General features: G+C 41.8%; 1 protein-coding gene across 8 annotated transcripts in view; it reads left to right on the top strand.

Moving 5' to 3' along the window:
• Positions 1 to 19,895, top strand: part of TBX20 (T-box transcription factor 20) — a 188,712-nt gene that overhangs the window by 24,124 nt on the left and 144,693 nt on the right. For all 8 annotated transcript variants that reach the window (XM_065583768.1, XM_065583765.1, XM_065583767.1 and 5 more), the window contains 2 exons: positions 1,094 to 1,170; positions 15,452 to 15,564. In XM_065583768.1, the coding sequence (XP_065439840.1) occupies positions 1,094 to 1,170; positions 15,452 to 15,564 (190 nt within the window). The remainder of the gene's footprint in view (positions 1 to 1,093; positions 1,171 to 15,451; positions 15,565 to 19,895) is intronic.

The raw sequence follows: 19,895 nt of genomic DNA, 5'->3' as shown, positions 1-19,895 counted from the left end.
CCCCTGCCTATTCTGTTCTGTTCTTTGCATTTTCTGGTTTCTCTGTCTTCTCTAATAATGCCTATAAGGCCCATAGGGGTGTTTATGTTCTATATATATATATATATATATATACAGGGTCCGATACTATATACAGGTGTGGAAGACATTCAGGATTAAGCCAGGAAGGTTGGGGTTCTCAAAGGAAGCTTTCTTGCACATTCCTTTTGAAAATGAGAGGCTGTCACTGTTTAAGCCAGTAGCTGAATTTGAAGAAGGGGAGAAAGTTTTTGGTTGTAAGACGTCTGATCTCTTAAGACAGTAATTGTTTTAGTAAGGTCACTCTTTTAACTCAACCTTTCCAAATCTGATTTTAACTGTGATGTTTTCCCCCTTCTCTGTACAAAACAGTGCCAGTGTCTCTGTGTGTGGTTTATTAGGGTTGGCTTGGACCAGTTGTATTAAAGTCAAAATTGTCGGGGCTGCTTGAGACAATGCTTTAAAAGGTTGTGGGCCCCTCCCCACCAAAGTAGGTTCCAATGCCAATATGGTGTTTACTGCTCATGGATGACCTGCTTTGTCCTGATGGAGATTGTTTTGGAGACAATAGCTTTAGAATCAAAATATTTCCCTCTTTACCATAGCCACATATGGGACACGTCACAGGCTCCCCCTGCTCCTGTTTAAATCTACTATTCCCCTAACTCCCTCCATTAACACACACAACCCTTTTGGACCTATGACCTGGCCCTGCCTTGTCAGCAATCATGACACAGGACTTTGGGACAGATGAAGAAGCCTGATTTATCCTCTCACTTCCGTCAGTTTTACACCAGTGTAATTCCATTGACTTCAGTGGAGTGACTCCTTTTTTATCTTGGTATGAGAGGAGAATCAAACTTTGAATCTTGAGCTTTGATGCTGGTGGTGCCAATTCAGTGGCTTCACAGAAGCCCCCATATTTGCTCGATCCAGCCCAGAGAGTAGCCATAAAAGAAATGGGAATGTGGATACACATAGCTGTGAGGTCACGAGGATGGATTGGTTAACACTTTGTACACTGCAATACCTTCGTGTCACAGTCATGTTGTGTTGCTCTTTTCTGTGTTTCCAGATAACCAAGCTGAAAATTGACAGCAACCCTTTTGCTAAAGGATTTCGGGACTCTTCCAGACTCACTGATATCGAGAGGTAATGGGGACTTTCTGTTTACTTTCCATGCAGATAAGATAAAGGGAAGAGAGAGTTTGTAGGAAAAAGCATCCTTTCAACTCCTGAGAAGCTGTGCATTTTAATGTTATCTTGTTGCATATAGTAAGTCTCCTCCACCTCCTTTAAAAATACTTATAAACCTTATGAAGACAGAGCTGTTTTGAGCCTTGACAGCTGCTCCAGTTGAGCCTGATCTATTCCTCTCTCTGATGCTGCTTCTTGAAGGGGTCACTTTTATGGCTTCCATTTTTCTTAAGCTGCAGAATGCAAAGTGTCCTTCTTATCATGCCATTCAGTCCTATTGAAGGTGATGAGCTGGGCCTCCAGGAAATGTGATCTATGGTACTGTTAAAAAAAAAAAAAAAAAGCCCTTGTATTATCCATTGTTCCCCATAAGGAAAAAGAAAATGAGTGCTTCCCAAAATATACTGTTAAAACTGCATTAACATTTCTGCCCCTTTGGCTCCTAGCACTTTGTGTACCTTTCATGTGGCCTGTTTTAGAAGTCCCAGATACGGAAGTCAGCAAGTGCTGCTGTCAATACAAATCCATAACCCCCCCCCTTTGATGGCAGAGATACCACTTATGTTTAATTGAGATTGTACTGCAAGCTTCATTCAGGGGGAGAATGTGTCTGGAGACTGCTATAACGTTTGTGTCTATGAGTTGCCTCTGTAGTCAGTGGATACTTAGCCCTGTCATGTGACGAGGGCATTAACCCAGACCCATGTTGGGTGCGAAGGACTAGGAAATACAGATCAGTTTCTTATCAGTGCTCCTTTAGGTCATGCCTTTGTTAGATAGAGCCATATGTAAACTAAAATTTTGGCAGAAATGGATCAAATTAAGCCACCAGACTCCTTCAGTCTGGAAGAGGATCTTACCGAGAATGGAAGGAAGTGGTTACAGCACTTTCAAAATTTCCTAGAAGCAAGTGATACTGGAAAAAGACTGAGAGAATAAAATCCTCTAGTGTCTACACTCCTGTGTGTGGCTGTCCCAGAAGCACTGATGATCTACAGCAGTGTTTCTCAATGACCGGCGTCGGTCCCTAAGATCTCCCTGACACAGTTTAGGAAGGCAGCAAGCTGGCCCCTGGTATCAAAAAGGTGGAGAAACATTGATCTATAGTTCATCCCTGTGTGACCATGAAGGGGATTGCAAACTGCTATATGAAATCATTACAAAATGTCAGGAGTGCTTTGATCCCAGCAAGAATATTACTTGGGGAAAGGCACATTTTTTGTGTAAGAAACTGGCTGTCAGGCAAGACCATTGACTATTAGTTTTATTACATAGGTATGTAACGTAAGTCATGTGACTTTAAACAGTTAGACGGATGAATTAGCGGCTGAATTACGAGTGGTATAATGGATAATTAAAGCAAAGAACAGTTACTGTGATAAATGGTGTTTGCATAACAGGAAATATTTGCAGGGCTAGTGAAAACTGCTTCCCAAATGAAAGTCTTAATGAGCAATGAAAAAACTGAAGTGCATCTAATTAAAAAAGCATACCATGTCATAAAAACAGCACACTAGGGTAAACAAATTGCAGTGACCGGATTTGTTTGAAAAGTGAAAGTAGGAAGAGAAGAGGACTACCACATGATCCCTTTCCAACACTAAATGCAATCATCTCAAATAGGGAACACAAAAGGACCCAACAAGAGCATGAGAGAGTAATTCTGAATAGGTTGCCAATAGAAAATGCTTAGGCACCTCCAAGCATATAAAGTGATTGGGACTATAGAGATGAAACTGCTGGTGAAGGGAGATTTTACAAAGGACATCCTAAAATAACAACACATGGCATGAAGTCAGAGAAGTGAAGCATAATCCACAGTGCCATTTTGATTATTGAGAAGTGTGAGAACAGAGCCTGAGACAGCCTATCCTGGTCAGGCATGAATGCTGCCATCAAAGATAAGGTATCCAAGTGTAATACCTTGAATACAAGAAATGGAATGTGAAAACCATGAAGCCACAGCAGATTCCTGATTTTCCTTTAGTCCATGGCTGGCTCACATCTATTTCCATTAAATAGGAAAGATTCCCTCTTATTAGTGGCCTACTGCATTTTAAAAATTACACTGTTGCACAACACTTCAAGTAGCAAGGCAGTAAAAGTGTGACACACAAAAGTGTTGATAAGAGGCTGGTTGAGGATTTTTATTTATTCCCTATCCTTATTCTAATGGATCAGAACTGTAAAAGGTTTTTTCTGTTCATAGACATTAAAATACACAAGCATGTTAAAATAGGAAATGTAATGTCTATAAGTGTTACTTCTATAAGCTGCACATCTGCAATCATAGTATAGTATGTTTTTATAATAGCCAATGATAGCACCACCCAAGGCATGGGTAGTCTATTTTTTGTCAAGCTCCAACTTTCTTGGTCAAGGTATAGTCAATGTCCAGACTCCGGGGAAAATAATAATAAAAAAATACTAAGTGAATAAAAAGATTTTGGGGTCTGTTCAAAAGTGCCTGGCGGTCCAGATTTGGCCTGCCTATTGTCTACCCCAGACCTAAGGTGACAGCTAAATAAGACAGACAAAGAAAAAAAAATAGGAAAAATAAGATCTAGTGATCCCATGCAATGGATAATAAGGCAGTATAAAATTTTTCATATTTGACACCCATTAAAAGTCATGCATTACAATATTTTAGGTAATAGATTGAATGATGCAATTTGAGTTTTGTCTGGCTATAATAATAAATAGCTTCAACATGACCACCACTTGAAATAAACAATATTGTTATTCTATATCTATGTCCTGAAGAAGAATATGCAAGGCAAATACACATTCACACATCTCTTTCTAGTTGAAAATTTGACTAGATGTCGCAAGTAGATTTTCTATTCAATGCATGGGCTTCCCAAAGCAGATGTGCATGCATGAATAATTTGAAATGTTGCACAGTGATCTTAATGATCTCCAATCTGTGAAGCATCCCATGATGTAAGGGCCAAGAGAGCACTCATTCATCATCAGCTGCAAGTTTTCAGGATGACCTAAGTAGTGTGAAAGTGGACAAAGCTTTGGATTTCATTTCCAGGTATTTAAGTCTGCTTTTTCCTAAATAGCCTGTGGGGAGGGAAACAAATCAGATCAATTGATCTTTAGAGACCTAAAGAAATTAAATTAGTCTGGAGTCAGTTACTGCACTAAACCATCTTGTAATTGGATTGCTCCTTGTTACTGATTGAAAACAGCCCCTATCTGTAACAATATAGAGGGCTTTTCTTTATAGTAGATCTGAGAGAAAAACACATCTTTTTATGACATGATGACAGAAATTGCACTTTTCTAACCTAATTGAATATGATTTTATAAATATGTGACTTTAACGATTTGAAGTTTCCTGTTCCAGATTTACGATCACTATGTAGGAAATCCAAACTGAAAATGCCTTTAGGATTGAATCTGTTTGCATTGTACCTATTGAAGTTACAACAATATGAATAAGGACAATGGAGTGTGCAAAATGAAATAGACTTTGGGCACCTTTAACTATTGGAGTTAGTATACTTGCTCTCATTTCTATTCAAATACCTGAGCATAGTCTTCTTCTCCAGATAGCTTTCCATTCATAACTTTTATCTATTAAAAATGTTAGGTGGCTGGGGTATATTTCAAATTTACATTAGGATGTGAGATTCCTTTGTAATCATTAGAAGTGAAAAAAGAGACTCTATTCTCTTTCTACAAATTACTCTTTGTGGTAATCTATCTATGCTTACTCTGGGCAGAATTTATCCAGAGGCACTGTATCTTAGAAAAGTCACTGACACACCCACTGATACTGGCCCTTTTTATTTATTTGTCTTCTATACATTTGCTCTGTTGTAGGTTGATTCCTACAGCAGGTGCCTTTAAAAAGTTAAATTTAACAACAATTATCACACTGTGGCATATGACGTACCATGGTGTCACACATAATATATCAGACACTGTGGTGTGGTCACTGTTGCTGCATGCCAGGGGTGAAAGTAACTTAACGGACTTACCGGTACGCAGGGTGGCAAGGGTCCTGGGCAAGGTGTATGGGGGGAGGCTCTGGGTGCCCAGAAGGGGCAGGACCTCGGGGGGGAAGAGGCGGGGCTGGGACCAGACTCCCCCAGACAGCCCTTCAGCACTGCCTAGCTCACGGTTTCTCAACCAGGGATTGCCGCTTGTGTAGGGAAAGCCCCTGGGGGGCTGGGCCAGTTTGTTTACCTGCCCCGTCCGCAGGTCCGGCCGATCGCTGCTCCCACTGGCCGCGGATTGTTGAACCGGGCCAATGGGAGCTGCTGGAAGCGGTGCGGGCCGAGGGACTTACTGGCCGCCACTTCCAGCAGCTCCCATTAGCCCGGAGCTGTGATCCGCGGCCAGTGGGAGCCACGATCGGCCGGACCTGGTTGAGAAACCTAGCTCGTGCTGCCTGGGGCTCTGGCGGCAATTTAAAGGGCCCTGGGCTCTGTCCGCTGGCGTGGTAGCAGTGGCTGGGAGCCTCAGGCTCTTTAAATCACTGTCAGAGCCCCGTGCCCTTTAAATCGCCACTGGAGCCCCAGGGTAGCAGTGGCAGCCAGGAGCCCCGGGGCTCTGGTGGCGATTTAAAGGTCCTAGGGCTCTGGCCTCTGGCGCAGTAGTGGTAGTGGCGTCGGCGTGTGGGAGCCCTGGGGCTCTGGCGGCGATTTAAAGGGCCAGGGGCTTTGGCCGCTGCTGGGAGCTCTAGGCCCTTTTAAATCGCCGGGCCCTAGGGCATCTGGCCCTTTTGCTCCCCCCATCAGTGGCCCTCCTGGTACGGTTGGCTGTGTACTGGCTTTCTTACTGGTATGCCGGACTGGACCAGCTTACTTTCACCTCTGGTGAATGCTGATTTTTTTTTTTTTAAATAACTATTGTTAAGGAGGCTATAAATAATAAGCAAACATCACTGGCAACATGTATGAAGTGAACCTCTTTATACTTCTGCTGAACAAGAGCCCAAAGCCTATAAGAACTGTCAAATCGCAAGGTCAGTAGGTTCACTTTTTGCTAGGCGTCTGAAGGCTTCCTTTGGGCTTGTGGTGAAGAATTAGCCTTGGGAATAATATCATGCACACCAGCCAGCAAGAAATTCAATCAGTTTAAAGTATGGGAGTCAACAGAACCACTGAACCATAAACTAATGTTCAGAGTGCGATCGATGGATCATACTCTTATTCTGAACATTTTTTTGTTTTAGTGCATGTGAGGAAAGCTCAGGAATGGACTGTTGACTGTATTAAAGATAATTGAGGGGGTGTCCTCACTTGCATACCTCCAATAAACACTCTTAATGCAGAAGTGTGGCCTGAACATCAAAAGAATACTTAGCATCAGAGAGAGAGAGAGAGAGGAAAGTAGATGTGTGGGGAAGCCCCAACTCAGAATTTCATATTGGGTTTCTTGGTAATCAGGGTCAACATTTTCCTACATCAGGCAGTTCATGCCTAAAATACAGAAATATATTGTATAAAGGCATAAACCGAATGTGAAATGTGCTTGAACACTCAGATATGGGCATAGCCCCATCTACATTGCAGTCAAACCTTGTGCTTAGTTAGGTGATATCAGTGGTAAACTTGACTGGGGTCGGGACCTCTCTTGCTCTTCAACCCAATGCAGGACCCCTTCCTCTTACCTAACATCTAGCAAAAGAAACCTCTTCCTGTCCCCTTTTAGCCCCCTCCAGAGGCCAGAAAGCATGCATGCCCTCTAAACTGGGCAGAGAGGCATATGCTGCTTGATATTGCCACTGGCCCCCATAGGTACCAGCTCTGTGGGTGCTCTAGGGCTGGAGCACCCATGGGGGAAAAATGGTTGGTGTTGAGCACCCACCGGCAGCCCCCTTATCAGCTCCCCCCCCAATGCCTCTCACCCATCCGCAGGCCCCACAGATCAGCACCTCCCTCTCCCTCCTCACGCCTCCCACCCACTGCGATCAGCTGTTTTGTGGCATGCACGAGGTTCAGGGGGAAGGCGGGAGGAGTGAGGACGTGGCGCACTCGGAGGAGGGGGCGGAACTGGGCAGGAAGAGGCGGGGTGGGGGTGGAGCAGGGGCGGGAAGAGGCGGGTGGGGGTGGGGCCTTGGGGGAAGGGGTGGAGTGGGAGTAGGGCCTGGGGCAGAGCAGCACCCCCAGCACTTTGGAAAATCGGCACCTGTGCTGGCCCCATCCCCATTTCCAAAGCAATTTACAACTCAGTGCTAATTCTTCTCCAATATGGATCAAAGACCCACCTCCTCTGCTTGTTCCTCCTCTGGAGGAGTTGTCAGGAATCGGCACTGGGAAGAGACAGGTCCTATCAGAAGCACAGGTTGGGGGCTGAACAAGGGTGCTGGGCATAGGGGAGCCCCCAGTCTAGTTTCTTCCAAGCTTTCCTACCCAACCCTGCCTCCTGGTGGCCAGGAGCCAAGCTTTCCTTCTTTCCAGCCCAGCATGGTCAATAGCCCAGCTGAAACCTTGGAATCTGTCCACTTCTCAATATTGTAAACACCTGGAACCCAGATTAGTCTCCTGTTGGGCCTGATTTGCTATTGCCTGACCAATGTGTAGTCATTTACACCAGTGCAAAATGGGTGCAAAACACTAACATTCTGATTTGGTAGCATCTTGCTCACTTTTCCACTCACTGTGCACTGATGTGAATGACTACACAAGGGGCAGAGTAATATAGAATCAAGCACATCGTTTCCACTGCCAAGGAGAATCTCCATGTGGATTTCTCTTATCCTGCATGAGAGGGAACATCAGTCACCTCCAGGACTGACACTGCTCTCATCCCACTTCCCTGTCCTTCAAAAAAAGAGCTCTCTGCATCCCTGGGGTTAAATCTGACCCAGTGGAGTAATACCATGGATGAGCATGACCTCATATGTCATTAGTTTAAGAAACAAATCATGTAAATACCTCTAGTGAACTTTCATATGAGTTTGCAGTTTGGCAAATCAGGGAAGAGGAATATAAAGGAAACATTTTACTTTTCTGATTTGCTGCATATCGCTCTTTTCCCTTTTTTTGTGGGGGAGGGTGTGTATACGAGGGGGAAGGGATATTTAATATCCTCATGCTTTAATTCCATACTTTCTACTATTTTTTCCATATAGTGGTCTAAATCTTGCTACTTTACCTTATGCAAAGTACAAGGCTTTTCACAGCTCTTCCAGAGTTAAAATTAATGGCTGGTATGTGCATTGTGATGATGCCATCATCTCAGGAAGTGTCATTTCTGAGATAAACCTGTCTGTACCCCACTGGTTTCCAAACCCAGGTTTTTCCAAATACCAGCATATATTTTATTTTGATTTGTCTTCTTTTAAAAGCTGTGACTCTTTGCTTTTTGTGTGTTGTATTTATCCAGTCCTAGCATGTTAGTTTTGATTTTCTGTGCCTAATTTTGGCTCCCTAGCACACCTTGGGCCAGATTCTATTTTCACTTTAACCCATTCAACACCATTTAATTTGATGGGCCAAAACCTCAGCTGGTGTCGACTGGCCTAGCTCTGCCGAACTATGTCAGTTTACACCAGATGAGGATTTGGCTTCATGGGTGTAACTAAGAGCTGGATTATGTTCATAAAGCCAGCATGCAATATCAGGATATCAGCGTAATTTGTTTGAAGTGCTATATATGTTGTTGGTCCTGTGTTGTGTGTATACAGTAAGCATCATGGCTGGACGATTCCTGAACAAGGTTTCAGATAAGTATTTGTTATTCACTTCACTCTGTTCCCCCTTCAGTAAAAGGGCACTTGTTCCTCCCACACACACACACACACACTTTTTTTTTTTTAAAAGGGCTCCTTTTCACCACTTGAGTCTTGGACAAATTAGTCATCTTTTCCTTTAAAAAAAAAAAAGTTCTACTACAGTGAGACTTCCAGCAAGTTTATTTTTTTTGCCTTCTGAGCTCATTTATTCTGTCTGTCTTCACATCACCTCACTTCTGATGTCTTCTGTTATCTGGGCTCTCTTCCAAATGTACTAACCGGCAGCTACAAAAAAGGGAAACCTTTGAAATCCAGAGCTAAAGAAGTTATTCAAGCTGTAAACTGATAATTCATACACTCTGTATCCTGTTCGGTATTTTTCTTTGTGTTGCACCAAATGGCCAAGCAAAACACAGTTGTCAGCTTTATTATTTTCCTCCTATTAATCTATTGTACATTGTATTTTCTTAAAAAAGGAAAGCATCAAAAGACAGTGGGGCATGGGGAGTGGATTAGGATGGGATCCTTATTGTTTTGCTTATCGCCCAGATTGACAGTGAGAGAGCGCCTTTAAAATGGAGAAAACATGGACAGGTTGGTCAGCGTGTCTCATAATGTCTATAGCTATTTTAGGTATTCCTGACTGACAGCATCTCCTCAAGGAACTACAGGTGCAGAGGGCTCTTCTCTGCCACCACCTGAAGCAAAAGGTGGTGACATAGTGGAATTTCTCTCTGCACTTTGACTTCGATAGACATCGGACCAGGCCCATAGTGGAATGGCTGGATGAGCAGTATGTAGGAATCCCTGATTTTTGTATGTGTCTAAGGGTACGTCTATACTTACCTCCGGGTTCGGCGGTAAGCAATCGATCTTCTGGGATCGATTTATCGTGTCTTGTCTAGACACGATAAATCGATCCCGGAAGTGCTCGCCGTCGACACCGGTACTCCTGCTCTGCGAGAGGAGTACGCGCAGTCGACGGGGGAGCCTGCCTGCTGCGTGTGGACCCACGGTAAGTACCTTGTATTTCTAACTAAGGTACTTTGACTTCAGCTACGTTATTCACGTAGCTGAAGTTGTGTATCTTAGTTCGAACTGGGGGGTTAGTGTGGACCAGCCCCAAGATGGGTGTTAACCTGCATCTAGCACTGCCAGGGTGGTCCAGTAATATATTAGCTTTGTCTGTTGCCTTGGGCTAAGACAAAAAATGTTGTCTAAAGCCTGCTCCATCCAAAGGGAGAAGGTAAAAATCTTGTCCCCATCCCATGTACACTCGCTCTCTAGCACTGATACCAACTGCAGAAAAAGACACAACTTCAAGTATATGCAAGAATAGGGTGGACTTAATGTCCATGGTCCTGATCATATACTGTATTGTGCACAGATAGGCCCCATTGACTTGATGGTGACTCCATGGGAATGGGATGTGCCCAGGCATAATGCATTGCAGCATCAAAGCCCAGGTGATCAGAACACACTATACTGTAAGCTGTAGTGAGAGCACCACAAACAGCAAATGAGAGATTTGATGAAAAGTCATCAAAGGAATGCCTTCTTTTGCCTACAAGGAAGCATAGCCCCTTTCATCTTGATTGAGGATCTGGCCATAGTGATCCTTGCCTTTATTATCTCCAGAGTGAATTTCTATAATTCACTTGGGTTTGATGATGGAAGGAAACAGATGTTCCAGCTTATGCAAGATATTGCCCCACTCCTCAGTTGCAAAGAACACTTAAGAGTGCTTTATATTTTTTACTGGCTCCCAGGTCACTGGCAGTGGCAATTTAAGGCTTTGGTCTGAATCTGCTAGTGGATCAGGTCCCAGCTACATCAGAGACTGTCTGTCAATTCATGGTCCTGTGAGACAGCTCTGCTGTTCCAGGACAGTGCCGCTAACAATGCCTAAGATTGTGCTTGTGAAAACTGGAGGTAAAGCATTGTCAGTCAAGAGACCTCAGCTTTGGAATGAGTTATCATAGGAGGTAAGACTGAGCCATCCAACCCACAGGTTAATACAACACAAGAATTGGTGGCTTAATGTTGCAACCAAGGTGTGGAAGCTCTGATGATCCTCTGAGAGGAAAAAATATTCTCCATGAGCCATAGTGTTACTATCCTTGATATGCAGCATGCAGTGGGTGCTGCAGTCACCCATGCATCATTGAAATGCTACGACCTGTCCACATTATTGGATTCATGGTTCAAAACCACTACTGCTTCTTTCTGATGTGGAGAAGAGAGGGACTTTATTCAATATAAATGAAGATTGATTGACCAGTCTTGTCTCCCCACGTGCTTCTGTCACTCTACAGTTCTTTGAGATCCTCGTAATTTTCTTCTCACATTACCATTTATCCTGTTCATCCTGCCTCCTCCACAACTGTCATCAGCATGTCCTCCTGTTCCATGCTGGCCAGCAGCAACTCAATTTCCTTCTTGCCATCAGTTTCCTTCTGCTACACAGTTACTCCCCTGTTCAGACAGCTTCAGCTCCTATCTTCTATGACCTCTTCCTAGTCTTCAACCCATTCCATACTATTATTGTACGGTTGTATACTTAGCACAATTTGATCATAATGTTTTATAGTACTAATGTGTGTACTTCATTCATATTTACAATAGAACTAAGTTTAAAAGGGGAGCTTGAAGGGTGAAAAAAATGTTGGGAGAGCATGCAAAAGAAATTGGCAGTAAGATAGCATCTTCACCTCCACTTCTCTTACAGCTCTAAACCTCCCAATATTCAGTTGCCTAAATTTACTGGTAATTAGAAGGCATTGTAGAAATCTAAGTAATTGCATAAAGTAAAAATCAGTTGAGTTCAGCATTAGGCAATAACTGTCTGCAAACTGAAGACCAAAAGCTTTTCTTGGATTAAACTGAAATTACTTCATTTTTCACAAGATGGTCACCTGATTATAGATCAACTCTGAACATTTTCAAGGAATGCATCTAAAAACACCAACAATCTGATTTTCAGTCTACAGTTTTCATTTATTAAGTATTTTTATTGAACAGAATCACAATATGGCAAATATTGATTTCTCTTTCAGTGATTTATAAAATTATCCGCATATATCTTTTGAGCAATGGTGTGACATGATCAGCCTAGTTATTAATCCCTTTCATTTGCTTAAGACCTTTTGCACACATAAATATAAAACTATACATTTTAAATAAATGAGTATTGTTCCCATTAAGTTCATTTCTATGTTTGGGGTGGGTTTTTTTTGAGTATTTCTCTCCCCCACCCCCAATCTCCATATACAGATTGTCATGCTATAGGTATCCTAGATAGTGCACTTTTGTCTAATCCAAAATTCCAGGTAATCTGTGTAGGGGGTTCTTGGTTGGAGGGCTTACTCTTTTACTCCACCACACAGACACGTTGTGTGACTCAAAATCTAGACCTTTAAAATTAAAAATCATTAGTTGTTTTGTAATGAAACCATAAACCAGCAATGCAGTCAGACTAGATTAGTTTATGTAAAATTTTGAATGTTAAACCTCAGCTGCAGAGAACAGGGCCTTGTCTGCACTAGAAAGGGTTTGCCGTTCAAACTCTAACCCAAATCGTCCTAGAGCCAATGCAGCTTACACCAGCAAAAGAGTTCTTTTGTCCGTACAACTCATTCCATTTCCCCAATGAAATAAACAATACCAGCAAAAGAACTTTTTTGCTAGTATAACAGTATCTACATTAGGGTTTTTGCTGGTATAAAAAGTCATTAAAAAAAAAAATCACAGCCCTAAGCGACATTACAGTACAGGCAAAAAAATGTGTGTAGACCTGGCCCAAGGTTGTCGCTCAGAACTAACACTTTTGTGTCATGAGCTGTTTTTTCTAATCTCAGTTTCCTCATTCTGAATTTTTTCCTGTTTTTAAAATACTTTTCTTTTCACAATGAATCTGATGATTTGTGGCACAATATCTGCAAAATAATAGTAATAATAATTAAAAAAAAATCCTAACATCATGTGCCCCACTTTCAAACTTTTCACATTCAGGGTTCACTTAAAAGTCAGACCTCTTTTCCCTTTGAAAAAAGACAACCACATAGGATAATACAGTTCTCTGTCTAGCAAAGTGACCCATCTGGAAAGAATTTAGTCTGCAATAATTGTGGGTATTTGATTTAGTTTTAAATTCCCATAGGGAAATTCAAAGGTAAATTTATTGGGCCAAATTCATCTGTAATGTACCCCCATTGAACCTCATAAGGTTACAGATGAATTTGGCCCATTGAACTAGAACTGGAGCCGGCATTGTTTCTGCCGTTTCACAACATTATTACATACCGTACATCAGAGTATATCATTACAAGCAGACATTTACTACTAATAAAGTCAATACAGACATATCACCTGAAAGTGATTTATTTTTTTCAGAGCTTTTAAGGTTAGTTGCTGTATATCTGGCCTTCAAATGTGAAAGTGCTTACCGCCTGGCATCTACCCCACTTTGCCAAGGCAATCCCAATTCATTATTCTATGCTGGTCTCCTAGTCTCCATGTTTGTTTATTTCTTGGTAAGTAACATTTCCCAGTCTGTTTGAAAAAGAAAAGACTAAGAGGCATTAAATACATAACATAAACAATGCCGTCTGTCTTTTTCTTTGTAAAATCTTCTTGGAGATAGGCCTGATATGCCCACTGTTTTCAATCACTTAAAAGGCAATAATTCAATTATATCATCCTCTATGTAGGAACTGCCATTGCTTTCAGTCCACTTCCAATCCTGACACAAGTAAATCACTTAGATAAGATCCCCTTTTTATTTTTTTTCCAGGGGACTAGCATAAGTAATGATACCAGCGATAGACCAAGGACAAAATGACTATAATAGCCTTTTTGTAGGAAAGGAAAACATGTGGCACGGTGATTTATTGTGCTATTTGGAAAATGTTTTTCCTTGGAATTTTTGCAACAGCTGAATTGCCATAATAAAATACATGTAGCAAAATTATCAAATGGTAAGGCTGAAAGAAACCTGCGCCAAACAGATGTCTTACCTTTGTGAAGGTATAAGGGATACCATGCCTCTGGGGTCAGGCTAACTAATTAGCCCTGCCCTCTGCACCTGAGAAAAGAGCTGGACCTTAATGGTTGATCCGTATAAAAGAGGGCAACAGGAAATGGAGAGGGGAGACTGCAACACCCATCAGAAAGTTGAAGGGGGGGCGGCGGTCAGGGGCTGTGCTCCCAATGAACTACTACTGGAGCTACTGCAGAGAGGAATTGCCCCAGAAATCAAAATGGACAGAAAGGAGATTGTGTGAAGTCCTTTATTTCTGAGGTAAGAGCCAGGAAATTATGCATTGCTGGTGTGAGGGGCAGAATTGGGGAAGGGACTACTTGGCCTGCACAGGCTTTGAGGGAGGAGTCTGTAAAGTTTGGATTTGTTTTTGTTAAGAAGCCTTAAACTAAAAACATCTACCTCAGCTGGAAAGTGCTTGCCTGGATTCTGTAAGAGAGCTCAGCCAGAATTACCCCAGGGAGTGAGCTGGCTCAGCAAGAGCAAAACCTGGTTTGGTAGGATGAAAGTGCTGTAAGATAGGCCCCAATCCTTTATAGACTGGATTTCCTGGATGAGAACAAGAATATAAAGTCACACTGGAAATGTATTTGATTCATTCTTGGTGTAATGTCACTGATTTAAATGGAAATATACCAGGGATTAATTTGGTCCTCTCCATAAATTAGCTTACTCATCATGTAGCTATGACTTTCTTCTATTTGTGTGAATTCAGTGCTTGTTCAAGGTGTCAGGCTGAGAGGTCTAGGCCTACCAGACCTCTGCTAGTCCACAGAATATGTACCACATGAGAAGGAGCACAGCAGATTTCCCGTACTGTATTGTAAAATGCCTACACCCTGACTGTGAGGACTGTCCTTGTGGGTGAGCTGTGTCCATGCCTATGCCCTGATCTTGCTGATAATCTGTGCAAGAATGGGGGAGTGCCAGCTGTGATGGTAGTATTTGTGAAGTGGACACTTGTTCATTGTGAATTGGATTGTGACCATCACTCCTGACCCAGACCTAGTTTTACTAGCACAAATGTTCACAGAATGTGAATTTTAAGCTTGCATCTTCAAATACTTGCTGAGGCTGGTTTTATATTGACTGTCTGTGAAAACATACACGAGAAACTTGGTGGTAAATTTGCTCTCATTCATTCCAGGACCAGACACAATACAATGTAAGATGTGGCCAACAATGAGTAAACAATATTGATTGCATTTGGGATTTTTAACACAAGCCACAGAGTAACTGAAATGCATGAAACATCTTGTTTTAATGATTTTGAGAAAAATATGATCTGTTGGTGCGCACTTCATGAGCACAGACAATCTGTTCATCATTTTCTCCCTTAATTTAATTATTCATTCAGCTATAGTGTCTGAACTGATGTCATCCATACGCATCAGACACATCTGGCTTAGTTACAGCATAGAATGGGTTACGGGGTTTATACACTAAACAGAGGAGGTAATGCTTAGGATGCTACTGATGTACAATATTGCTTTCTTCCATAGAGAGAGTGTGGAGAGCCTTATTCAAAAGCATTCCTATGCACGCTCCCCCATCAGAACCTATGGAGGAGAAGATGATGTTCTGGGAGATGAGAGCCAGGCAACACAAAGCAGAGGTAGGAAAATACATTGAAGAGAACACACTAAGGGCTAAATTCTCCACTGCATCTCAACTCTTCGCAGTGCCGGAGAGAAGGGGGCCACAACCAGTGCTGCCCAGCTCTGCAGTGTTGCTTTAACTTATGCCACTGAGATAAGGCCCCAAACTGATCCTACACCAGTGGAGTTTAGCCCCCAGCCCATCTTTGGCATGCTTTGTACACTGGTGGTGAGTTAGGAGGTGGTTGGTGCAGGAGAGAGCTATGCTGCTTTCACCAGCTTGATGCCAGGGAACGTTCCTTTACCCAAGAACAACTCTCTGCTGGCCATCTCCAGCCAGAATATGGCTATGCTGCATTGCCTGAGCAGTGCCAAGGAATATGCAGGCTGGAGAATTGGCCTTGAACTTGTAATAATCTGACTGACTAAAGCCCCAGTCCTTCCTGTCATTTCACTCCCAAATGACTTAGTTTTGCTTGTTTTACCAATTGCAAAACCAATTGCTACCCCGAGTTGCCTTCCAAATGGATGCTTGCTGGACAAGTTACATCTGCAGTCACTATGCTAGTTAAAATAGACCTGTAGTGCTATGGGTATCCCTTACTGTCCTTCATGTGTTATTCCCTGCCTGGTGACTTCATGACCTGCTTCATCTGCAAACTATTTCAGGATCTCCAAAAGTTTATTTTGGGTTTAATTCTTGCAACAGGCAATGGTTTTCAGGGGTCCTCTCCTCACCCCAAATTGGTTTGATCATTTTGTTTAGGCAGTCTTGGGGGAGGAATAGCTCAGTGGTTTGAGCATTGGCTTGCTAAACCCAGGGTTGTGAGTTCAGTCCTTGAGGGGGCCATTTGGGGATCTGGGGCAAAAATAAATCGGTCTGGGACAGTACTTGGTCCTGCTGCAAAGGCAGGGGACTGGACTGGACTGGACTGAATGACCTTTCAAGGTCCCTTCCAGTTCTATGAGATTGGTATATCCCATATAATACAATAATCAAATCTGAAAATGTGATCACAAAGGCCAGTAGTTTCTGAGAATCCCAGAGAAGCCGTCACTGTTTCCAGAACACAAAATGTCAAGTTCATGGTAACATGAAGTCTGGTTACCAAAGCTATTAACAAATAGGAGGTATACATATTGGTACACAAAACATAACCCTCTACAGTTAAAAATATACTGTATGTGTACCTATGTGTGCACATATACATATATGCACGTGTACACAAACTCATACATGACACAGCTCAGGGTTACTAGTAGAGATAGGGCCAAGTGTAAAATTCAGATACTAATCCAGATTTGGATATAAACTTCCACACAACTCAGAGATATTCAGATTCAGGGTTTATATAAGATTTTGTTTTGGTCTATTGTAGAGAGAAGCTATCTTTGCAGTTTGGGTCTAGATCCAAACTTCCCCCATGTTCAGGGATGTTCGGATTTGGTTCGGAATTTGGATCAAGTCCACCTCTGTTATGGATTTGACATATCTTTCATTCTAGAGCAATTCACTTTTACTGGACTGCTTTTCCTGTCTAGTTAAGCAGAGGAAGCATTTATCATGAATAATTTATCCAATGAATTTTGCTTTTTTTCTGCTTTTGAGGATTTGTCCGTGATCAGACTGATTTTATTTTATTTTTTCAAATGTGTGAGCAGTTGTGTCCCCCAGGGTGCAGTCTGGGAGCTGTTGGAACTGCTGTGCCCCCTAACAATTCAGCTGGGCTGGCCTCTCTCACACTGCTTTGCTGGTGACTCAGCCACTCTCTCCAGGCCCTGTTATCACCCAACATGATAGCAAGTGGGGCCACACCCAGCTGAGTTACCTGAATGCTTTACCTAAGCCACTCATGGACAAACAGGAGGCTCCCAGCTCCCCAGACTTGCATCCCTACTGGAGTATAAACCCAGAATTATACCGTCTTGCACTGCACAGGGATCTGTATGATGCAAGCTCATTAATTAATTCGCTCCCCCTCCTCGATGTGGGGAAGATATGCAACAGCCTTTGTTTACAGAGCTAGGATTCCCAAACACTTCACTCAAAAATTCACTGGTTAAGATAAAACATAAAACAAGTATATTAACTACAGAAAGATTAAGTGATTAGAAGTAATAGTAAACAGATCAAAGCAGATTACCTAGCAAATAAACAAAAACACAAACTGAGCCTAATATACTAGATAGATCGGATCTGAATTAGCAATATCTCACCCTGACTGATGATACAAGCAGTCCACCAAGTTTCCATATACAGGCTAGAAATCTCTTTAGCCTGGGACCAGCACTTCTCCCCATTCAGTCTTTTTTCCTCAGGTGTTTCCAGGTATTCTTTTGTGTGTGGAGTGAGGTCCAGTCATGTCACTCCCACCTTATATCTTCTTCCAACTTGCTGGGAAGCTCTTTTACTGTTACCTGGGTCAAACTTCCCATTGTGTAGTGCTGTCTCGGAGAGGTTTCGGTTGTACGTAGTTCCTGGGGTAAACCTTGTGTTTGTGTGTATTTCCTCAATAAGCCATTAATATTGTTTGGCCTTTTTACTGTTGTACCTGAAAGGCTGCTTGTGGGCATTCTCAGCCTCACAACAAGTTTCAGTAGCACATACATAGCCAAACTTCATAACTCCACATACAATGATAGCACTTACCATCCAACAGGGTATTAAATCTTTAACAGAACAAGACTTTTAGAATGATACCTCAAAAGGCATACTTTGTACAAAACGTATCATAATTATATGACAGTGGTGAGTATGGGGTGCAGAGTGTCACAAAATGTATTTGTTGTTTGAAATTCTTCTGCAAAAAATTGTTTGCCTACATGTTGCTCGTGAGCAGTTTGTTCTGAATAGTCAGTATATCATTCAAACTGTTTTTCTTTGTCATATATGTGTTTTCATATTATTTCTCTTTCATGACTGGCTAAGCATATCTCTTCCAGTCAGATTTCTGAAGCAAATGCCACCTATTGGAAACTTAAAATTCTTTCCCCATGAATATTCTGCAATATTGGCTTAAGATTGTGCATTGCCAAACATTTTTGTCAGTGAACTTATTTCCCAGAATGCTGAGTTAGGGTGAAATTCTGGCCTCATTAAAGCCAATGTGAGTCTCACCATTGATTTCAAAAGGACAGGATTTAGACAGAAAAGCAAACACAAAAAGGACATGAACAAAGAAATCAAAAATATTAATTTTTATGATTATTATTGAGTGTTTGTCATCTCTCTGGGTTTTAGAGCTGCCTAATCAGATGTGTATGAATAACCGTGACCGAGTGCACAGTTTGCATCAGACTTTGAGAGTGATTGGCTTTCAAAAGTGAAAAACCTCTTCTATAGTTGTAGTCCTCGTCTACATGACATTGTTATAGAGGCATATCTATGGCTTTGTAGCTATGCTGCTATAGTGTCTGTAGTGTAGACATGGCCTTAGTGTAGTTCTCAAAGCAAATTATCCACAGGCATGCCAAAAAGATTGCTGTCAAGTGGGCTAATTAAAACATTTTTTTTCATATGTAATTTAACCGTCTTTTTTCTAATTCTGAAATCCTCAAAGGAGAGGAATAGCAAAGAAATGCTATAGGGTGTGAGGTTTCAGAAAACAGCAATTTTTGGAAGTTAACAAATAATAAACCCTTATTAGGTTAGAAAATTCTTCCTTAGAGCACATGTTTAATAGAACTGCATCCAATATTCCAATATATTTTGAGAGATTTCAGTAGCCAGGCAAGTCTGTCGATCCTACCACTTATGGTTACTATCTGACCACTAGAGCTTGCTGAAAACTGATTACAAAAATAGGATCTTTTTGCAAATGTTTTATTTTCTTCCCTGACCCCAATCTCCTCCCCCCCAATTTTGACAAAATTTCACTGGGAAAAAATCCTTTTTAAAATCAATTTTTGATGAAATTTTTATCAAACTCAAATTTTGGAAAATTTTACCCAGCCCTGGTGACCAGCTGATATAAAATGTTAGGAGCATGTTTCTTAACACAGTGCTGCACTGAAATGAGACTTTACCTCTGCTAGCCAGATGTTTCAGTTTTTGGCACCAGTATTAACTGTGGATGGCATTTTTATATCCATCTACAGACTGACAAACTGCAGAATAAAATCTATTTTAAAGTGGTGTATTCCTTGAGGTGCTATGTAAAATAAATGAGCAATGCTGATTTTGCTCTCCAAACAACTTCAACCAGTTTCTTAAAATGAAACTTCATCTAAGGTATAGGTATAAAAGGGAGCAATCCTGGAATAATAACCTAAAAAGTTAGGGAATTCTTTTAGAGTATTTAATTTCTAATGGCATCCCCTCTTAACATAAGAATGGCCATACTGAGTC

Source organism: Chrysemys picta, chromosome 2 (genome assembly GCF_011386835.1).
Source record: "Chrysemys picta bellii isolate R12L10 chromosome 2, ASM1138683v2, whole genome shotgun sequence".
Classification (NCBI taxonomy): Eukaryota; Metazoa; Chordata; order Testudines; family Emydidae; genus Chrysemys; species Chrysemys picta.
This window is presented reverse-complemented; position numbering and strand designations above follow the sequence as displayed.